General features: G+C 41.9%; 1 protein-coding gene across 3 annotated transcripts in view; it reads right to left on the bottom strand.

Annotated features, from left to right (window-relative positions):
* si:dkeyp-72e1.9 (syntaxin-binding protein 4) overlaps nucleotides 1-22568 on the bottom strand; it is a 261457-nt gene that overhangs the window by 36774 nt on the left and 202115 nt on the right. For all 3 annotated transcript variants that reach the window (XM_061712521.1, XM_061712522.1, XM_061712523.1), the window contains 2 exons: nucleotides 16998-17125; nucleotides 16688-16780 (listed from right to left, as the gene is read on the bottom strand). In XM_061712521.1, coding sequence (XP_061568505.1) covers nucleotides 16688-16780; nucleotides 16998-17125 — 221 coding nt within the window. The remainder of the gene's footprint in view (nucleotides 1-16687; nucleotides 16781-16997; nucleotides 17126-22568) is intronic.

The following is a 22568-nucleotide window of genomic DNA, read 5'->3' as shown; positions in this document are numbered from 1 at the left end:
AGCTCTATTGACGAGTGAAGTCAGCTCAGGGAGGTCTATAGGATTGAAACAGTCTAGAGTCAAGTCAGAGCCTATCAACAACAATCAACAAGTACCTGATCAAACGGCTCACCTACTACAGGAATGGGCAGTACTCGAGTTGTAAAAAGAAATCAGGGGGGATGGTGGATTTTATCATATGGGGACAGATAATTTGTGCTGATTACAAATAATATAATATATTACAAATAATAGCAGTGACCAAAAAACCTGCAGAAACACTGCAGGAATGACATAGCAGCAGTTAAATGCAGCCTTCTGTAAGCTTTAAATATCCACTGGGCTTACATCAAATACATCAAAACACAAAAATAAAAAACATAATAATGATAATAATGATAAGTTTTCTGAACTTATCAATATGCCTCTGTCCTTCACAGGATAAGTAAAATGGATCACTGCAAAAACTCAAAATCTTAACAAGAATATTTGTCTTATTTCTAGTTAAAATGTCTCATTTTAGTAAAAAAATCTCATTACACTTAAAACAAGACTCATCACTGGAAAAAACTAAAATTTTCACCTGTTTCAAGTAGATTTTCACTTAAAATAAGTAGAAAAATCTGCCAGTGGAACAGGATTTTTTTGCTTGTAATGAGAAGATAAATCTTGTCCCACTGGTAGATTTTCCTACTTATTTTAAGTGAAAATGTAGGCCTACTTGAAACAGGTGAAATTTGCCAAATAAGTTATTTTTCTGGTGATGACTCTAAATGTTGAAATAGCAGTAAAACCACATTCATTGATGAAATGACATAAGGGATGGAAAGGGGGGATGGCAGTTTTACAGGAGGGATGATTTGGACCGTTTATATTTCAGGGGGGATGCCATCCCCCCTCATCCCCCCTCAACTCGAGTACTGGGAATGGGATATAATGAATATGGTGGAATAACCTGATTTGTTGCTGGTTTGCCAGCAACCTGACCGACTTGACACATTTTGCAGTACTGACGCACATCCCTTTTCAACCCAGGCCAGAAAAAACATCGCAAAACAGGGAAGAAAAGAATTTCGTGCCGGAATGCTTGTGGGACTACTATTTGTGTCACAACACTCCAATCGTCCTGCTCAGACGCATGAGGCGCCGTCCATTTACGCATCAGCACATCATCCTGAACAAAGTAACCTGTAGACATTTTCTCAATTTCATCCCCTAAAACAGCAGCTTCAAAAAGAGGAGAAAGAGACTGGTCACCTTTTTGCTCTACAACAAACTGATCTCTAGACATACTTTATTTAAGGCCTCTTTCAGAAGAAGTAACGGCCAGAGAAACAGAAGACTGAGCAGATACACCAGGAGGGAGTCAGGGACTGACTCTGCCCGAGGAGGAGACATGACAGACGAAGAGGTTCCACTGTCAACTTCATTTAAAAAACTGTCAGATAAATCAATGTCACCTTTCTCCCCAGTAAGCAAATCCCTTGTCCCCCTGTCGGCCATTGCACGTGTTACAGCACACACGGTTAACACATCTGGATACTCTCGCTGTAAATCCCCTGATGGCTCAGGGAGTGGAATGGCTGTAACCTCTGGATTAAGCACTACCTTACCCCCAGCTAGATCGTTTCCCAAAATAATTGTCACACCATCAATTGGAAACTGGGGACTCACACCCACCACAACACAACCTTTAACCAGGTCACAGTCCAGCTGAACGGGGTGAAGCGGCACACCTATCCACTGCATCCCAAAACCACGCACCGAAGCGCGCGTATTTACAGAGTACTCATCAGATAACGGCAAAACCCCCTCAAGAAGTACAGACTGTGAGGCTGCACTGTCCCTCAAGATGGTCACCGGAACCTTTGGACTTCCATCTGACAGGGAAACAAACCCTTTCATCAGGAAAGGAGAATACACCTTGAGTTCGGGTCTTACTGAAACCTGCTGTAAGAACAATCTCACTGTTGGGACTGTGGCTCCGTTTTCAGCAAGTTAATGGCCTTTGAAGTTTTATTCTTCCTTTCAAGAGCAAAACAAGTTTTTACACACAAACTGGTTTATCACCTTTCACCCTTAACTTCAAATCCTCTGAATTTGCAGATGTCGGACTTGGAACAGAAAGCTTAAAGAACGAAAACTTGCGTTCTGAAGATGGATAAGCGGGTTTTTCAAATGACTCCCTATGTGTGAGGACGTATTCCATCAGCCAAGACAGCCGCCTTGGACACGTCAGCAACACTCGTTAATATAAGTAGCGATTTTATCAGGTAAGCAGTTTCTGAAATCCTCTAAAAGAATCAAATCCCCAAGTTTATCAAAATCCTGCACTTTGTTAGACTGGCACCAGTGATCAAATAAGGCTTCCTTCTCTCTGCCAAACTTGACATATGTAACGCCATCTGTTTTTTTAAGTTTGCGGAATCCCTGACGATACGCCTCAGGTACAAGCTTGTATGCTCTTAGCACAGATATTTTAATGTGATCATAGTTAAGGCTGGCCTGTGGCGACAAAGACGCATACGCATCCTGAGCTTTACCCGTAAAAACACATTGTAGGAGCAATGGCCAAATTTCTTTAGGCCATTTTTAATGTTGGGCAACACGTTCAAATAGACTGAAATATGTATCCACATCTTTGTCGCTAAATGGGGTAACCAAACGGAAAGACAGATTTATGTCAAAGTCGTCAGACCGAGCTAGAAAACGAGATGACTTAGTCTTGCAAGTTCTTTTATTTTAACTTGTCGCTTTGTTTCTTCCTCCATTTTACGCAATTCCAGATTTTTGTTAAGCTCCCTTTTTTAATCTCTAACCTGCGCATCTCAAGATCTAACTCTCTAAGGCGAAGCATTTCAAACGACTTTTCCTTAGAGGGTGAGACCGGTTTAGGAGGTAAAACCTCACTATCTGTTAAAGCAGACCACAGCTCGGATTTAAACTTGTTTTTCCGCAACTGTTTAGAAATGTCTACCTTAATGTGATCAGCAATTTCAACCAACTGCTCTTTCGTGCAGCAATGAAATAAATCAAGCATTGGCTGCTCTACAAAATCACACAGTTTCAAATCCATTTTCAGGCACAATCACACACCAAACAAATCAAACAGCAGCAGCTATGCGGCGTCCACATGTGAGTAGCTATACTGACACACCCACACACTTAATACTAGGCTATACTAAGCAAGACAACAACAACAGAAAAAATAAATAAATCAAGCACACCATACGCTATCGAAAACAGTGTAAAAATGACCATTGATAACTTTTCCAGCCTAGGAGCCTAATCGCGCTCAAAGACACAACAGGCAATAAAGCAAACAAAAGAAAGTGTGTTACAATGTGACTCTTGACACAGTTTGCAACACAGTAGCCTCTTTGTGTTTTACCTAATATAACACTTAACTGTGGTATTACTTGAAGAAAAAACCAGCAGCAGCGCATCAAATAATCAGCAATAGCCTACAGAGCAGGATTGGGAAGACGAGGCCCGGAGAGACGTGCCTTGCCAACATCTGCTGCAGACTGACGCCAGGAGAGCGCTGTGCATGGTCTGGAGGCAGAGCTAGGTGACACGTCACACACCTAACCTTAACACACGTCTCAACCCACTGATAATACAGCAGTATCTTCTGTTACTCGCATTGAAAATCTGCTTGCAAAGCTTCCTGGTAACATCTCCTGGATGAAAAAAAAGGTACTACAATTCTGAATTCAGCATATTCCCAATTATCAGATTCCGCTTATTATCAGCTCCCACAAATAATGCTGGTTGGTTTTGTTTTCCTAATAACATTTTTAGTAGATTCCGGAGTGACAAATTCCGTGTTAAAGTCCTGTGAAACCAAGGCTTAGTGGACGGTTTGTTCATGAAGTTTCTGCAACTGGTCATGTGGTGTGTGAAAATTTCACGGTTCCACTACATCGTGTTGATCCTGATGGTAAGAGTCTTAAACACTCCTTTTTGGTTTCTAAATATTGCCTGCTTTCTCTGATAGGACGAGATTGAATTTGTGCTTTGGGTTTGTCCATCATTTCGACAGGTGAAGGTCTTAAAGTAACAAAATTTAATGCAAATGATGAACACTGTTTGGTGCATCTGTCCATAAATCCTCTTTTGTTTGATTACCAGTGGCAGTTTCAGAGAGGTGGGATTGTGGACCATCTACTTCAGGCTGCAAGGAGAGTGCTTTATTTGTGTCAAATTATACACTTCATTACACTTCACATCTCAGTGTTGGAGTGATAATGAATATGAACAACTTTGGTACCGTGGAGACTCTTTTAGTGAGAAGCTAACAACTCAGTATTTGTGCTGGGCGATGGATATTCGTGCTTTGTCTGTTGGACTGACTCCATCACAGGAAAAGCTTTATACAGCTCGTGAATGTGGGGATGTTCACCATGACCATAGGTGTAAGTGTTTACATCCTTGTGTGGCCCTTTTAATAGGAAGGGATGACAAATGAACTGACCTGGGTTCTTTTGTGACTGACTGTGTTCAAGCCACTCACTGGAAACCAACACCTGACTCAACTGTGTTTTATAGTAGAAGCAGAGATGCATATCGCACGTCGTTCATTCTGATTGCACACGTCTCGCATGCAGAGCTGGGTAGAGGAGCCAAAAATTGTACTCAAGTAAAAGTACTGATACTTCAGAATCATATGACTCAAGTACAAGTAAAAAGTAGTCATCCAAATAATTACTTGAGTAAAAGTAAAAAAGTACTTGGTGAAAAAACTACTCAAGTACTGAGTAACTGTTGAGTAACGTCTGATTTATTTTTTTAACACAACCATTCAAACAGACAAAAGTACAAAATAATCATCTTCAGGCAAATTAAATCAATAAAATAAGAAAATAAATTAAAATTAATAAAAAATAGCTTAAATTAAAATAATTTTAAAGTAAATGCAAGTACTTTAATAAATAAAATAATAACAGAATAAAAAAATAAATTAAGGACAAGTAGCACAAAATTTCAAGCCTTTGTACATTTCTTTTTTAACCAGGCAGAACTAGAACAAGCCCATGAACTCATAGAAACTGTGTGTGTGTGTGTGTGTGTGTGTGTGTGTGTGTGTGTGTGTGTGTGTGTGTGTGATGAGATTGACGCGTACGCGGAGGGGATAAAATAAAAGTAACGAGCTCAATGTAGCTTAATGTAGCGGAGTAAGAGTAACAGTTTCTTCTTCACAATTCTACTCAAAGTATAGTGATTCAAAACTACTCCTAAAAGTACAAAATTTCCCAAAACTTACTCAAGTAAATGTAACAGAGTAAATTTAACTCGTTACTACCACCTCTGCTCGCGTGTAGAGTGTGCTTGGAAGAAGATACGGATCCCTACGGGTCCTCATGATGTTGGCCTGATTAAAAAAGTGGAACCGTTAATGATCACTGCAAAATCTGATTTTCGCCCATGCCAACAGCAATACCCTTTGAAACAGGAAGCAATCGAAGGTATAACGCCTGTATTTGAGTCCTTGCGTGAGGCAGGTGTCATTATAACTTGTACAAACTCTCCAGTTTGAACACCTATCCCCATCCCTGTGAAGACAGCACGTGATAAAGACCAACTGACAGAGTTCGTCCAAAATTTGCAAGTGGTTAGTAAAACTGATCTGGCATATGCTCCTTCTGTGCTTAAGCTGTGCACCACTGCGCCACAGATTCCTAGTTCAGCAAAATGGTTTTCTGTAGTGGACCTTGCAAACACATTTTTCAGTGTGCCAGTGGATCCTGATAGTCAGTTTTGGTTTGCATTTAACTTCAAAGGTGAACCTTGGACTTTAATTCATCCATAGCAAGTGTGAGTGCCTGTGTGAGTCACCTCCCATCTATAATGCTGCTTTGACAGTCTGGTGTCAACTCCTGGTACTGCACTCCTGCAGTATACAGATGATGTGTTGTTAGCGTGTCGTACACTGTTAAAACACTTGACTGCAGAGGGCCAAGAAGCGAGTTTGTCAAAATTCCAGTTTGTGCAGAAAAAGTCACCTTTCTGGGGCATGTTATCTCTGCTAAAGGCAGAATGGTACTGCCTAAAAGACTGGAACCTATTCAGAAACTTCCTAAACCTGTTACAAAGAAACAGATGATGCCATCTTTGGTGACGTGCTCATATTCCAGGATGTTCAGACCGTGCTACGCTGCATTAGAGTCTCCGCTGAACTCTCTCATCCACAGGAAGAACTTGTTGGTCTGGACCCCTGAGGCAGTCGAGGTGTTCCAAGAGCTGAAACTAGCTCTGCAAAGTGCTCCTGCTTTGGGGATGCCTGACCACTCTGGACATTTTGTCCAAACGGTGAGTGAAAAGAACAAATGTATGAGCTCAGTCCTTCTGCAACACGCTGATGTGATGAGACCTGTTGCATATTTTTCCAGCAAGCTGGATCTGGTGGCAGTTCCAGTCAGCAGCGTAGCAACCTCAGCACGGGCCCCAGTGCAAGATATATTGACGGGCCCTAGAGCATGTTACTAATTAGGCGTATCCGCGCAATCACGCACATGCATGCGCGCGCTCACCCCCACTATGAGGTCTATATAGATTTTACCAACAGTTTGTTACATTTTACAATCAAATAAATGACTTGGGTTATTGTAGCCTATTAGAAACTTTTTAAGAGGTCAAGATTCTAAATGTAACAGCCCAGCTTTGACTCACCTGTGCACAACAGTCTGCAGGCCAACAAACCTCACCATCGCATCAGACAGCACGGGAGGAGCTGTCTGATACATGGCGGTGCTGAAATGACCACAAAATCCTTTTTCTTACAAAGTCAAGAGTGCATCGCTACATGATAAAGCTTAAGGCAAGAGGAGATAATAAACATGAAGTCAACAATAGCAAGACAGAAGAGAGATTATTGTTTTTGTTTTTTTTACACTTTATTTTAAGATCTTCCGACCAAACCGCAACAGTGCGTAACGTGAAAAACAGACCTCTGCTGTAGGCTATATTAGACTAATTCCTTGAAAAGAAAAAAAAATCTAAGAAAAGGTTCAAAAAAATAGTAACCTGAGGTTTAACACAGGGTGTAGCCTACTAAACAAAAGATTAATTTATAAGTTCAGTGAAACGGCATCTGTCGAGCCTTGCGCTGGGCAAAATCCTGGATTAGGCTACATCCCCAATGGTCCAACTCCCTGGCTCTTACATTTTCAATGGAGAGGATAGCTAAGCCACTCAGCCGCTCCTGCCCCATGGAGCTCCTCAGGTATGTCTTAATCATTTTTAACTTTGAGACTGATCTCTCAGCTGACGCCACTGTCACCGGCAATGTTAAAAACAAGAGGAGCGCAGATCGGGGCGCTTTTTTTTTACGCGCCTCCTTTGATGCCGCAACCAGAACGCGTATTTACGGTGGTGTCTGCTGCCCATATGCAAAAAGTACATTCAGTCCCGTCCTTGAGTGCCAAACAGACACCAGTTGAAGCGGACGGTGTGCTGCTGCAGGCTGCTGAACAGTCCACTGCGGCGCCCACTTGTTGTTGTGGAGAAGTCGGGGTTTGTTAAAGCGACGAAACGACGTCGTGCGTCCTCGTTTGGCTTTAAAGCCTGAGCTGAGCAGGGACTATTTCTGACGTCACCACCCTCGTCGCCACCGATTGGTCGGAGGGCGGGGCCGTCACCACCCTCCACGCCTCTGATTGGTCGGGGGGCGGGGCCGTCAAACGTTTGAATCAGGAAGCGGGAGTCAGCGCGAGAGCGACCTGCGGCTCGCAGCGATTTTATTATAAAGCGCAAAACGTCTGTTTGGTGATCCAACTCTGAGGTGCAGATGTTCATAAACCTGGTGGCTGTCGAGAAAAAATTTAAAAAGGGATGTAGACGGGCTGTTTTACTCTCAGCCGCTCGCGGCTCCAGCTGATTTCTCATCAGCGCCGACATGAACAAAGCGGTTGCGCAATCGAGTACGTCACAGCAGCTTCACCCCAACCTGCCCACTTCTCCCCTGGCAGTGCGAAAACACACGTGTGGAACCGTGCCGTGCCGCGCCGAGCAGAGCCGGGCTCAGCCGATACTAGTGCAAAAGTGGCTATAGAGCACAGCAAAAAGAAAAAAAAAAACCCAGTCGCAGTTCAGGGAGAAACTCCGGGAGTTCAGACGGGATCCTCCCCCAGAGTGAGGGCCAATCAACCGCCTCACCAAGAAAAGCCTGCAGATATACTTTATTTTATTTTATTATGTTTATGGACCGGCTGGTCTAATCATATTTAATTTGGGATCTAAAGACTCTAAGGATTAGGCTAATCTTGCTCTTATGCCTGAAGCCTTATATGATTCTGTCTTATTTTGATTTGAAGCTTGAACATTCCTACTTAAAAAAAATAAAATAAAAATATATATATATTAAATGGTCAGGACACAGGAATTCTTTAGCTATGACTGTAAGAGCTATGCAGTCATCTCAAAGGGCCCTACTCTTAAAAAAGAGCTGGACATCCCTTTACGGGGGCTCTGACATCCGTAGCCCCCCAGAGGCTCACGCAGACGGAGCCTCAACATTGGAAGCAAATGACTCTGAAGAATATAAGGATGTTTGGTTAAGATCTGTGTTATTGTTTTTACTGTGTTTTGTTCACCTCTCGAAGTTCACGAGAGTTTTTGGGATGTATGATGGGTTAAGAACTAGTCATGGTGCAGGGAGAATTCAGCCATATGCGACACATGTAGAAGACCATGGCTAATCATGATATTAAAGTTGTTTCATTTAATATAAATGGAGTCTTGAACCCAATTAAGAGAAGATATTGAGTAAAATGAAAAAAGAAAATGCACATGTCGTGTTCCTGCAGGAAACGCATCTTAATCCTGTAGAACATGAAAAGCTGAAAAGAATGGGGTTTTCTCAGGTGTATCATTCATCTTGCAAATTAGGCCATAAGAGAGGGGTAGCTATTCTACTTTCTCATAGAGTTAAATTTGAAAAGAAATCAGAGATAAAGGACAGTGAGGGAAGATATTTACTTGTCTCAGGTAAGATAGAAGGGGTCCAAATTACTCTACTTAATGTCTATGCACCCCCCGGTAGTGATTTAAATTTTTATAGAAATATCTTTGATTTAATGACAGATGCAATGGGTATACTTATATGTGGAGGAGACTGGAACATACGCCTCAATCCCAGACTAGACGGCTCCAAAGATTCTACCCCAACCCCCATACACAAGAAACTTAAGGTTCTTATGTCGGAGCTGGGAGTGTTGAATCTTTGGAGAGACTTCCACCCAACAGGACGAGATTACACATATTATTCTCATCCGCACGCTGTCTATTCCAGAATCGATTATTTCTTTATCTTCAAAAGGGATCGCCATAGAATACATCGCTGTGAGATAGGTAATATTGACTTGTCAGATCACGCACCTCTCTCATTGCTGCTGCAAATTAACAATAATCCTGGAAATACACTATGAAGGTTAAACTCAAGTGTTCTTAATAATGAAAAATTCAAAACAAAAATTAAAGAAGAAATTAAACAATACTTGGAAGTGAACAATAATGGGGAAGTTGGCCCTGAAATTGTATGGGATGCACAAAAAGCCGTCATGAGAGGGAAAGTTATATCCTTCTGTGCTTACCAAAAGAAACAGAGACAATTAAGATTATCAGAGCTAAATAAAGAATTAAAAGAACTTGAGACAAAACACAAGAAGGGTTCAAACCCAAACCTCATCTCAAAATTAAAAGAAACTAGGAATGAAATTAATGTTCTATACTCACAAGAAATACAAAAGAAGATGATTTATACAAAACAAAAGTACTACGAGTCTGGCTCGAAATTTGCTAAACTGTTGGCATGGAAACTGCAAAAACAATAGTCAGATAACACAATCTATAAAATTAGGGATCCACTCTCCAAAGCTTTGTTACATAAGCAACATGAAATTCAAATGGCGTTTCAGAATTACTATAAACAACTATACTCCCAACCACAATTATTAGATGAACAACAAATTGAACGGTTCTTATCATCTCTTAAATTACCCACCCTATCAGAAGATAAAAACAGAAAATTAAAAGCTGAAATAACAAAGGAAGAGCTTAACAGTGCAATCTCAAGATTAAAAACAAATAAATCACCAGGGCCGGACGGTTATCCCCCTGAATGGTACAAGACCTTTAGGGCTGAGTTAACACCATTTCTTCTTAACATTTTTAACAAAGCTTTAAAAGAAGGAAAAACTCCACCAACTTGGAGAGAAGCTACAATCTTGGTTATACCGAAGGAGGGAAAAGACAGACTGGATTGTGGATCATATAGGCCAATCTCTGTCCTGAACACAGACTACAAACTGTACACATCTATTCTTGCCAAGAGAGTAGAGGAGGTCCTTCCTCACCTTATCCACACAGACCAAACAGGCTTCATTTCCCAGAGACAAACGCATGATAATATTAGACGTTCATTACACATTTTAAGTCATATTCAAGAACATAAGTTACAGGCCTTATTGGTGAGCCTAGAGGCCTTTGATTCCGTGAGTTGGAAATTTTTATATAAGACTCTGGAGAGATTTGGGTTTCATAAAGAATTTATTAAGGGAATTGGGGCCTTATACAATAATCCAACTGCCCGAATTAAAATAAACGGGTACCTCTCAGACACTATTAAATTAGAACGGGGCACTAGACAAGGCTGTGGCTTATCACCACTCCTTTTCGCAATTTATATAGAACCGCTCACCCAATGGATTAGGCAATCTAACAATATTAAAGGTATTACTATTGGGGAACAGCACAAAATAGCATTGTACGCGGACGACATATTGATATACCTCAAAGACCCCGCCTATTCATTTCCTGAACTGTTTAATCTCTTGGATAGTTTTGGTAAATACGCGGGATACAAACTAAATATTCAGAAAACCCAAATCTTGACACAGAATTATACTCCGTCTAAACAACTTCGGGTTAGATATCATCTGAATTGGGAACAGGATGCAATGAAATCTAGGTGTACTGTTCCCTAAAGACATTTCTACATTAGCAAAGATTAACTATGACCCCCTCCTTACCAGAATAAAATTGGATATACAAAGATGGAATTCCAACCCTTTTATGAGCTTTACTCAAAGGGTGGAGACCATTTAAAATGAACATACTCCCAAGACTTCTTTTCTTGTTTCAGGCTCTCCCAGTGGAGATACCCACAAAACAATTCTCTGAGTGGGACAACATTATTTCTAGGTTCATATGGCAGGGAAAAAAACCCAGAGTAAGGTTTAAAACACTACAATTATCTAAAGAGAGAGGAGGTATGGCAGTACCCAATTTAAAGGATTACTTCTTCGCAGCTCAAGTTAGACCATTGATAAATTTGTGTAACCAAGATTATCACGCCAGGTGGAAAGAAAATTGCATGATAAATTAGGAATAATTAGGTGGTGCGCCTACGACCCTGATTTTAAACCGAATCAATTGGACCTTAGATTTAAAAACTGGGTAACTAAGGGAATAACAACATTCTACTCAATAACAGATAAGGGACAACTTAAAAGTTTTCAGACTTTGAAAAAAGACCACTCTTTGGAAAAGCAAGATTTCTACAGGTATTTACAACTACGTAATTACTTTGATAAGGTAATTAGAAACTATACAGTAGATCCAGAAGACCCAGTGCTGAAAGAGATATTACGTGCTTATTCATCAGAGCGAGCCAAGGGCACTATATCCAGAATATATAAGGGCTTCATGATTAAAAAAACCTACTCCACAGACTACATTAAAGATAACTGGGAGAAGGAAGGTAATTTTGAAATTCCCAAGGAAGAGTGGTATAGTTGTTGTGAGTTTCAGTGGAAATGCACCAACTCGCACACATGGAGAGAATTTGCATGGAAATGTTTAATCAGATTTTTTGTAACCCCTAAACAGAAAGCTCACTTTGCAGGAGGGGATTCACAATGTTGGAGAATGTGTGGGAGCCGGGATGCAAACCATTGGCATATATTTTGGGAATTTCCAGTAATTGTACGTTTTTGGTTAGAGATGCACAAAATATTAGAAAACATGTTTCATATGAAAATACCATATCATTTCAAAACTTTTATTCTGGGAGAAATTTTCTCACAGGACATCTCAGCAAATATCTATTTGGTGCTCTGATTTCTGCTGGCAAGAAAACCATCACACGTCACTGGCTGCATCCTGACCCCCCCACAATGGAGGAATGGACTGATATTGTCAATGAAATATATAAAATGGAAAGGATTACTTTCTCACTTCGGCTACAAATGGATAAATTCACAAGGTCATGGTCAAAATGGGTCTCCTATATACAAAAGTCACAATTGTCTAGAAACTGAATTACTTGTCTCCACTCACTTACTTTCTCGATCATTTCTCTGTTGGTTTGATGGACTGCCAGGTTTCATGTGTTTTATACGTACATAATTCTATGTGTGTGTATATCCAAACCCTTATAATATCATAGTTTGGTCTCCCTGCAACTGAATTAAGTCGCTGTTACAAGCCCATACATCCCGTTTTGATTCATCATTGTTCCTTTTTTTTTTTTTTTAGTGTGTATGTTTGTCTTTGGTTAGTTCTGTTTGTTCGTTTTACCTTAAAAAATATAAATATACGCAGGTTTTGTTTCTTTCAACATTACACAACTATAGGGCAACAGCTATGTTTTGACATGCTGATGTTTTTCTTTTTCCCTGACAATAATTGTAAACCAATTGTACACCAGCTGTGTAATGTAAGATGTGAGAATAATAATAATAAAGAAAATAAAAAAAAAAATACTTGTTCACAAAGGGATTCTCCTTCTATCCTCAACGGTATTACGGTATTGTCAACTTTTGCCCCGATTGGGTATTCCTTCTAGGCTTTCAAGTGATAATGGAACTCATTTTGTTAATGAAGCTCTCTCCCAGGTGGGGAAATTCTTCTGTGAGTATCATACTTCCAGCAGAGGTGCTGTGGAGAGGGAGAATGGCACATTGAAGTCTAAACTGATTAAATGTTGTTCTGACACAGGTTTGCCGTGGACGAAGGCTCTCACCATCATTCTCATGTGCATGAGGATGAGGGTGAGAGGGAAACCTAACCTCAGTCCTTTTGAGATTCTTTTTGGCAGGCCTCCTCTGATGGGTGTGGACGTCCCTGGACACATTACCCTTCCATCAGCTGAGCTCTGTGAGAATTCTGTTTTGTTTTTTTTTAAAGATTTTTTTATGTCTCTAGTGGCCTTTATTCAAAGTGTAGACAGGAAAGGGGTAGAGAGAGAGAATGGGGACAACATGCAGTAAAGCAAGCCGGGAGTCGAACCTGCGACCACTGCAGGAGGACTGTAGCCTCAGTACATGGGTTGCTTGCTTTAACCACTGTGCTACCCAGTGGCCTGAGAATTCTGTTTTAGCATATGGCAAAAAACTGCAATCTGTGTGGTCTCAGATGACTTCACAGGTGAAAGCAGCTCAGCTTGTCCAGCCAGTGGTCCATTGCCTTCCATCCAGCGAGGGGATTGAGTCCTAGTAAAGAATCTTTGCTGGATATACAATATAGGTGGAATGGTCCTTTCCAGGTGATTCTAGAAACCTTTACTGCTATGAAGACAACTGAGCGAGTGACTTGGATCTACGCGACCCACGGTAAGAAGGTTCCGGAAACTCCGGATACAAAAATCCCTGAAATAGCAAACTGAAGCCGTAGACTTCAGAACTGACTGAAAGCTTACTTTAGTATCGCTGCAACAGGGGATTACCACCTTTCCTAAGGATTTGTGGTGACGTTGGAGGTGCTAAACATTGTTTTGATCTTAATAAAGACTGCCACTGACACACACACACCTGCCCCTGCCCCAGATGTTCAAGAGAGAGATAGTCTTCAGGGGACCAACAACGATCTTGGCATCCCTTCAGAAGTCTGGTTCTCAGTTTGAGGCGTACTATTTGTTGGTTAATCATAATGTCAGTACTGATTGTGTTTATGATTTTCTGGGTTTATGATTCTCCTGCCGCTGACTGACCTGATGCTAATGTTAATGCTACTGGGTTATCTGACACCAATATTTGTCCAGACGTCCCAGAAGTTCACTCCTTTGTCCAGTGGCAGGGAAATGAAGGGTCCTTTCAGCCAGATTACCAGAGCAATAGTTAGTACCAAATGATGGTGATTTCAGTTCGTCATTTGGGTGTGACAAATACTTGTTATGAATGTCCTGCTTTACCAAAGTTCTCTCAACTCAGTTGAGGAGAAGGCCCTGTAATGTTACATTACTGAATAGATTAGCCTTAGATCAAGTTTTGGCGCCCCAGGCAAGTGTTTGTCACATTATTGGAGAAAGGTGTTGCACATAGGTCCCAGATGTTACTGATTACATGACCCATGTAGTGTCCCATCTTAACAGTCTCCTCCAGGCCCCAAAAGCCTGCGACTCCTCGGAAGCCTGGGGGTTTGATGCGTAGTTAACGTTGGGCTCCTGGTATTCTGTGATGCTGAATCTGTCATTTCCATTTTTTACTATAATCCAAGGCCGTGGGAAGATGATTTAGGATGGGGGTGCTGGAAAGAGGTTTCTCAATAAATAAAAGACAGCGATATACGTCCACAATATTTGTTACGAGCACACGGCCAACACACAGTCAAAGTTCAGGGGGCCGTCCTCGGGGCCGGGCAGACCGGCGAGACAGCTTGGGGGGCCGTCTTCGGGGCCTGGCAGACCGGCCTGACGGGTCGGGGGTCGTCCTCGGGGCCTGGCAGACCGGCCTGACGGGTCGGGGGTCGTCCTCGGGGCCTGGCAGACTGGCCTGACGGGTCGAGGGATGGTCTCGGGACTTAGCAGACGGATCAGAGGGACGATCTCGGGACTGAGCAGACGGATCAGAGGGACGATCTCGGGACTGAGCAGACGGGTCAGAGGGAACCCGAGGGACTGGCTTTGGGGGACTAAGGATCCGAGGGGCAGGCTTCGGGGGACTAAGGATCTGAGGGGCCGGCTTTGGGGCAGACAGAATCCGAGGGGCCGGCTTGGGGGGACTAAGGATCCGAGGGGCCGTAAAATATAAATAAAATTTAATTGAATTGATGCTGACGTCCCGACCCCCCCAGTCTGGCCCTCAGCAGGAGGGTCCCCCCTTATGAGCCTGGTCCTGGTCCAGGTTTCTTCCCTCCTAAAGGGGAGTTTTTTCTTGGCACTGTTTGGCTTAAGGTTTTTCTCCCACTAGGGGAGTTTTTACCTGCCATGGTTTATGTAACAATTGATCGGGGGTTTATGTTCATGTTCTGGATCTCTGGAAAGCGTGTAGAAACAACATCTGTTGTATTAGACGCTACACAAATAAAATTGAATTGAATTAAGGATACAAGGGGCCGGCTTCGGGGGACTAAGGATACTCGGCACTGGCTGAGGGGGACACCGGGGGCCTCATGTACAAAGCGTGCGTACGCACAAAAACATGGCGTACGCCCTTTTCCACGCAAACGTTCAGATGTATCAAGAGTGAAATGACCGTGAAAATGTGCGGTGCCCGACGCCAACTTCATGGCTGGCGTACGCACGTTTCCACAGCTATTGGTCCGGTGGCGACACTTAGTGGTGATGCTGGGAAACTGTTAATAATGTGAAAACAATTAGCCCTCAGAGTGATGTGCACATCAGAGACACACTGATGAACAATTAACACATTCAACTGTCTGCAATTACACGAGTGGATATAAAAGCAAAGTGGTGCAGAAATACCGTTAACAACAATGGCAGCTTTGGCAGTGTTAGAAGATATCGCAAATGGCGCAGTAAGAAGAGAAAGAATATTTAGCCGGTTTTCCTAATGTAATCAGAGCTATCGACTGCACACACATTGCTATAAAAGCACCATCACTGGATGAATATGTGTACGTTAACAGGAAGCATTTTCATTCCATTAATGTACAGATTATATGATTAATTTATGTTATTTGTGAACGTTATTTCTTGGAAAAAGGGGATCAGATAAGATTCTTCTTCTTTCTGCTTGCTTTTCATTCACGAGTTAAGAACATTTGTATTTGTATTGAATTATTTTATTTTTTTGAATGACATAAAGAATATTAAAAAAAAAATAAAAAAAATGTCATAACATCCGTTTCGTCTAGAAACAGCCGCAACTATTTATTTCAGTACATTTGTGCACTAAAGTGTGCCGAGTGCACTCGTTTTGGAGCCCTGCAGAGAGGGACCTCGGGATTGCTGAACATAATCAGGTAATGTTCACAAATGAAATTAAGTAATGGCAGACGTCTGGTATAAGTTAACTCAGTTTCTGAAAAGGGTTTGCCCTCACCCGCTGTCTTTACTTCATGGTGGTGTTTTGTAGGCCCCAGGACAAATGTGTACATACAAAACACTGATAACGTTGTAGCTATCTTTTAGTTGAGTATTAAAACTTGAAAAGTTGAGTAGTAGGCTGGAAGGTAAATAATTCTTCAAGTAGGAACTACAGTGGATTGTACCTAATTTAAATGAGTTGGATTCAGCTACAAGCTGGAACTCTGGGACTCCAACTGGCTCTAATGAAAATGTCACAATGTCACCGTTTGTTACGTGAATATTTATATAATCAATATTTTCATGTATTGATAATTGGAGAAGTACAACTGAAACAGAGATTCACGTATGCTTTAGAATTACAGGAGTTCCTACAGTACACTTGTGCAAAGGGAGCCTTGGTGTATATTTGCTATAACGGTTTACGGAGGGACTGCTTACCTTCAGCTGCTTCATCTGGCTCTGCAGCTGTTTTATCTCCGTATGAAACTGTTCCATTTCTTCACTGCTGTAGCTGCATTCTGATTCATATGTCTGCAATTACACAACACAGACCGTCATACAGACAGTAAGACGCACAAACAGTTTTGTTTTACATTTCTGTTCAAATGTGAGCCCCTTTGTGCATTCTAGTCATTTGTATTATTCCATTTGTTGTTTGCTAAGATCTTTTGAGATGTTTTTTGATTTCCTTAACTATCAGAGGCTTTGTGATGTTGATAAAATATGACAAAATATGAGAAAACTTTACAGGTGAATGGAAGGCTGATGTATCCATTAAACTGGCTGCTTCATGATAGAAGAAACTGAAAGGACCTGCCCCCAAACCCAGCTCCTCCAGATCCTCCTGGAAGATACTCTGGGTGGCCTCCACAAAGTCTGAGAGATAAGGAAAGACAATTGTTTCTGAAAAACAGGGCAATTAAAGTAGCCATGAAAACTACTGACACAAATAAATGAAGAAATGTTTAGCCCACACAGAAACATTCAGTTAATGTTTGTTAAAATCCTTATTGGAACACTGAACCTGAGCTGCTCACTTTAGTTCTTTGAGGTACAGAAAATAGCCAAAATGTTATTTAATAGAAAAGGTACCTGATCGATAATCTGTAGAGCTCACAGTTCCATATTTTCCAGGTTCCTTTCCTCTGGAAACCAGCTGCCAATTTGTGTTCGAGAAGCAGGTAAACCTCTTTACCTTTTAGAGTAAGCTTAGAACCTTCCTTTTAGATAACGTTTATAGGTTAGTGATGGCTCAGGTATCCTGAAATATCACGTATTTATGCTGCTACAGGCCTAGACTGCAGGGGGACCTCCCCTGTTCTCTATTAATGACACTATTGTTTTTGTTTTTAACCGGTGTTCCTGATTTGTTAGTGACGAAATAAGTATTATTGTTAATTTACTGGCTTTTTATGAATTGGACTAATTTGGAATGAGTTGAACTGTATTGATTAAGTGCCTTGAGGTGACCTTTGTCATCATTTGGTGCTATATAAATAAAGCTGAATTGAATTGAACTCTGCTGAGGTGATTTAGTCATTCAGGTAATCCTCAACGTTTTGAATTAATATAGGCAGTGCTGAGCAAAAGTTTTGATCTTTTTGTTGTTAACATTTAGAAGTAATCATATCCTTGGTGAAAAAGAATTGGGGGCATAAGAATCCTTTGTCTCTTGCCACAATGTTTATTACTGTAACTCCATCGTGAAGACACATCTCGTAAGTACAAATGAGCAATGCGGGTGTTTCCTCATGTGGGCTCATCTCCCCAGAAAGCTTGTATGGGTGCAATCTATTAATAGTGGCAGCAAAAGGTTTAGGACTTGGACTTTCAACCTTTGGTGTTATCTTTTTGGATATGGACCACGGTTACATGGTGTTTTTTAATTCGGAATTCATTATTCCAAATTAAATAATTCTGAATTAAACCATTTTCCTTGGAGTTTACATGGAAATAGTAATTCCAAATTGAGGTTTACATGGAAAACACGTTTGATGGTCTTTCTCCAATTCCTCTACAGGTCTGGGGGTTGGGAAGGTTCTGATTGGATAGGGGGGGGGGGGGACCGGAAGTTAAACTACCGGAAGAAAAACTAACTTAGCCGCTACAACTTTGAAAAGCTCACGATTATGATGTTTCCTGTTTCCATCTGTTCTTTTAAATATTTCCAGGTCCTCCAAGCAATTTATTAAATAAATGGTATCTGCTCTTGACCAGCGTTTACTGCGTGCTGCCATCTTGAAACTTTGTTTGGAAAACAAGGTGGGTGAATTTGTTGTCAATTCCCGCCAAGCCGAGCTTGCGACTTCTCCAAGGTCTTTTTCAATGAGTTCGAAAACACCAGCTAGCCTTCGATTCTGTTCAAGAATCGCATCCAGTTTGTGATTTTGTTCACACAATGTCCGAGTCTGAGTATTGATAGCATGACATAATAATAATAATGATAACTAGAAAATTTCAGGAAATTTTGATATGGGCATGCCCTACCGCCCAGTCGTCCCCTCTCGCTGTTTTGGTTTTGGGCTGTAGTGGTTGTGTTTGGGGTGGTTCTATGTCAGTTTGAGGTGTTTACGGTTGTATTGCATTCATTCCTGTGCTCCCAATAGTTATTAATGGGGCGCGCTTTTTGGCGTCTAGCGTCCCCACTGTAACGCTTTTGACTGAGAAAAGTAATTCCCATCGAGGCACGATGGAGACGCATCTAACGATGTATGCCATGCATGGGTGCATGTTCCGGTTCAGGCTACGTTAACGGATGGGTTTTTTTTTCACTGTGGTAAAAAACCCCATCCGAATGAATGGGGCCATTTGGCATGGATTTTGACATAAAATTTCCTTAAATCACAGCTTCATGAAATTTGAATATGTTAAAGTCCACAGCGTGCCGAGTCTGGGAACATTTGTACGATGTCTCTACGATAACCTGTTGCCTAGCAACAAGCGTCCAAAGTCGAACGGAAAAAAAAAAAAAGAAAGGTCAATATCGCAAAAACTGTAATTATTGGCATAATGACGTTGTACGGTCTGTTAGTGCCAATCGGGCCGAGTGTTTGAAAGTTTGAACAATGTTTCTACGATAAAGTTCGGCCGAGCAATTAGCGTCCAAATTTTCGCCTTTTTTTTTGCTTTTTGGCAACTAGCATTGCCACGGTAACCCCTATTACTGAGAAAAGTAATAGCCATCGAGGCACGATGGAGACGCATCCAATGATGTATGCCATGCATGGGTGCACATTGCGGTTCGGGCCGTATTAACGGACGAAAAAAAGAGTGCGGAATAAAAATAATAAGAAAAGGGAAACCTTTTCTGTATACCATTATATCGCCTTCATTTTCATGTTTTTCCTCGTTTTTTCGGCCGTGTTTTATTTTTTGGGGATTTTTTTTCCCACATCAGAGCGGGGTCATGCTGTACACCCGCTGGTGTGACGTGAGACTTTTGCGACTTTAGCTTGTTAGCAAAATGCTAGCAACATTGCCCTTTGGGCCATTCTGGACGATTGCAATATGGTCATGCCATTACTTGGCATGCCCATAATAATAATAATAATAATGCTTTCTATTTGTAAGGCACTCTTCATCCAAGAATCATCGAAGTGCCACAGAGCCAGTACATAGTTAAAACTAACAATAATAAGTCATAAAATTCAACTCAAATACACCTTCCTGAATAAAAAGGTTTTTAGGCCAGTCTTAAAAGAGTCCAGTGTCTGTGCCGCCCTTAGATGTTCAGGGAGAGTGTTCCATAATCGGGGCGCTACTGAGCAGAAGGCCCGGTTACCCATGGTGGTAGCTTGGTGTTGGGAACCCGGAGGAGCGAGCAGGTTGTAGATCTGAGGGTGTGGGTAAAGGTTTGGGGAGTAATGAGTTCTCGTAGGTACGGAGGTGCATTAATGCACTTATGGGTGAGGAGTAGGACTTTTATTCAATCCGGGTTGAGACAGGTAGCCAGTGGAGCGAGTGGAGAACGGGTGTTATGTGCTCGTATTTCCGGACTCTCATCAGGATCCTGGCTGTTTTGAATGTATTGCAGTTTGTGGATGTTCTGTGCCAGTGATCCCAGTGAAGAGTGAGCTACACTAGTCCAGTCTAGAGGAGATGAATGCGTGGACGAGCTTCTCTGAATCTGACAGGGTTAAAGTGGGGCGGAGTTTGGAGATGTTTTTCAGATGTTAAAAGGAGGTTTTGCACAGATGTTTTATATTTATATATATTTATATACATAATCCCTCGTACCCGCCAGCAGCCTTGAAAGGGCCAGGATTGCTGGCAACGTTTGTCGATATGCCAACTCCAAAGGAAGCAGAAATCATTTTATCAGAAATCCAATAATGAAACATTTTCAACATCCTCTACCGACAGTATGGACAGACACATGATCCTCCTCTTCTGCCAGGAGTCCATTGTGCATCCAACAGCAGATGTCTCATCTGGGGCAAGAGGGCTCCCCTCTGCCCCGTCTTCTCATCCAGAAAATTCAATTCAATTCAATTCAATTTTATTTATATAGCGTCTAATACAACAGATGTTGTCTCTAGGCGCTTTCCAGAGATCCAGAACATAAACATAAACATAAACATAAACATAAACATAAACCCCAGAGCAATTATTATATAAACAATGGCAGGTAAAAACTCCCTTAGTGGGAGAAAAGCCTTAAGCCAAACAGTGGCAAGGAAAAACTCCCCTTTAGGAGGGAAGAAACCTTGAGCAGGACCAGGCTCATAAGGGGGGACCCTCCTGCCAAAGGCCAGACTGGGGGAGTCAGGGACGTCGACAGCACACAGCAGGCAGGTGGAAGCAGCAGCGGGATGACCAGAGGTGGGGGGGGGGGGCGTCAGCAGCACACAACAGTCATGTGGAAGCAGCAGCGGGATGACCAGAGGGGGGGGGGGGCGTCAGCAGCACACAACAGTCATGTGGAAGGAGTAGCGGGATGACCAGAGGGGGGGGGGGGTGCAGGCAGGCGGAAGCAGCAACAGTAGACATCCACGTAGGCAGGTGGAAGAAGCAATGGGATGACCAGAGGGGGGGGAGGGCCGGGAACACAGGCCAGAACGCAGCTCCTGAGGCTCCGGCCTGCAAACATACACAAAAGAGAGAAAAAAAAAAAGGGGGGCCGGCACAAGAAACTACAGGAACGATGGACAAAAATGATAGCTATGAGATATTTATAATAAATAAAAAATGGTAATGGAGAAGAGAGGCAGGGAGAAGGAGAGGAGAAGAAGGGTGAGAGGCACCGCCCAGCGGATCATGTCGGTGCCCCCCTGCAGCATAAGCCTATAGCAGCATATCTACCGCGAAGCTATATTTGAGACTAACTATTATAGTTTTGTTCTATAGCTGCGACTATGACTACTGACTCTAACACACTAAAGTTTACACTACCTAGAGATTTACCAACACCAGCTAGAGGTTTACTAAACACTAACTATAAGCTTTACTAAACAGAAAGGTTTTAAGTTTAGTTTTAAAGGTGGAGGTGGTGTCAGCCTCCTTAACCCAGATTGGAAGTTGGTTCCAAAGTAATGGTGCCTGATAGCAGAACGCCCGCCCTCCAAATCTACATTTAGATACTCTAGGAACTACGAGTAAACCTGCACCCTGGGAGCGGAGAGCTCGGCCAGGAACATAAGGCACTATCAAATCTTGTAAATACTGCGGAGCTAAGCCGTTTTGGGCTTTATATGCAAGTAATAAAATTTTAAATTGAATTCTGAATTTTACAGGTAGCCAATGGAGCGACGCTAACACTGGAGAGACGTGGTCTCTCCTGCTAATTCCTGTCAGTACTCGTGCTGCTGCATTTTGGATCAGCTGGAACCTATTCAGCAAATTACTTGGACATCCTGCTAACAACACATTACAGTAATCCAGTCTAGAAGATACAAACGCATGAACTAGTTTTTCTGCATCCCTCTGCGAGAGGATTTTCCTAATTTTTGCAATATTACGGAGATGGAAAAACGCTATTTTACAAACCTGATTAACATATGGTTTAAACGACAAATCCTGATCGAAAACAACACCAAGGTTTCTCACAGTTGCACTGGAAGCCATCGCAACACCATCTAATCCCTTCCTAAGATGCTCTGGACCAAGAATGATAACCTCTGTTTTATCTGAATTTAGAAGCAAGAAATTTCTGGACATCCAGTCCTTGATGTCCCTAAGACATGCCTGAAGTTTAACTAACGGTTCTGTTTCATCCGGCTTCATAGACAAGTAGAGCTGCGTATCATCAGCATAACAATGAAAGTGTATGCCGTGATTCTGGATTATACTTCACAATGGCTGCATGTATAAACTGAACAAG

This window comes from Cololabis saira, chromosome 21 (assembly GCF_033807715.1).
Source record: "Cololabis saira isolate AMF1-May2022 chromosome 21, fColSai1.1, whole genome shotgun sequence".
NCBI classification, from domain to species: domain Eukaryota; kingdom Metazoa; phylum Chordata; class Actinopteri; order Beloniformes; family Belonidae; genus Cololabis; species Cololabis saira.
Note: the sequence above shows the minus strand (reverse complement) of the source record. Positions and strands in the feature narration are given on the sequence as shown.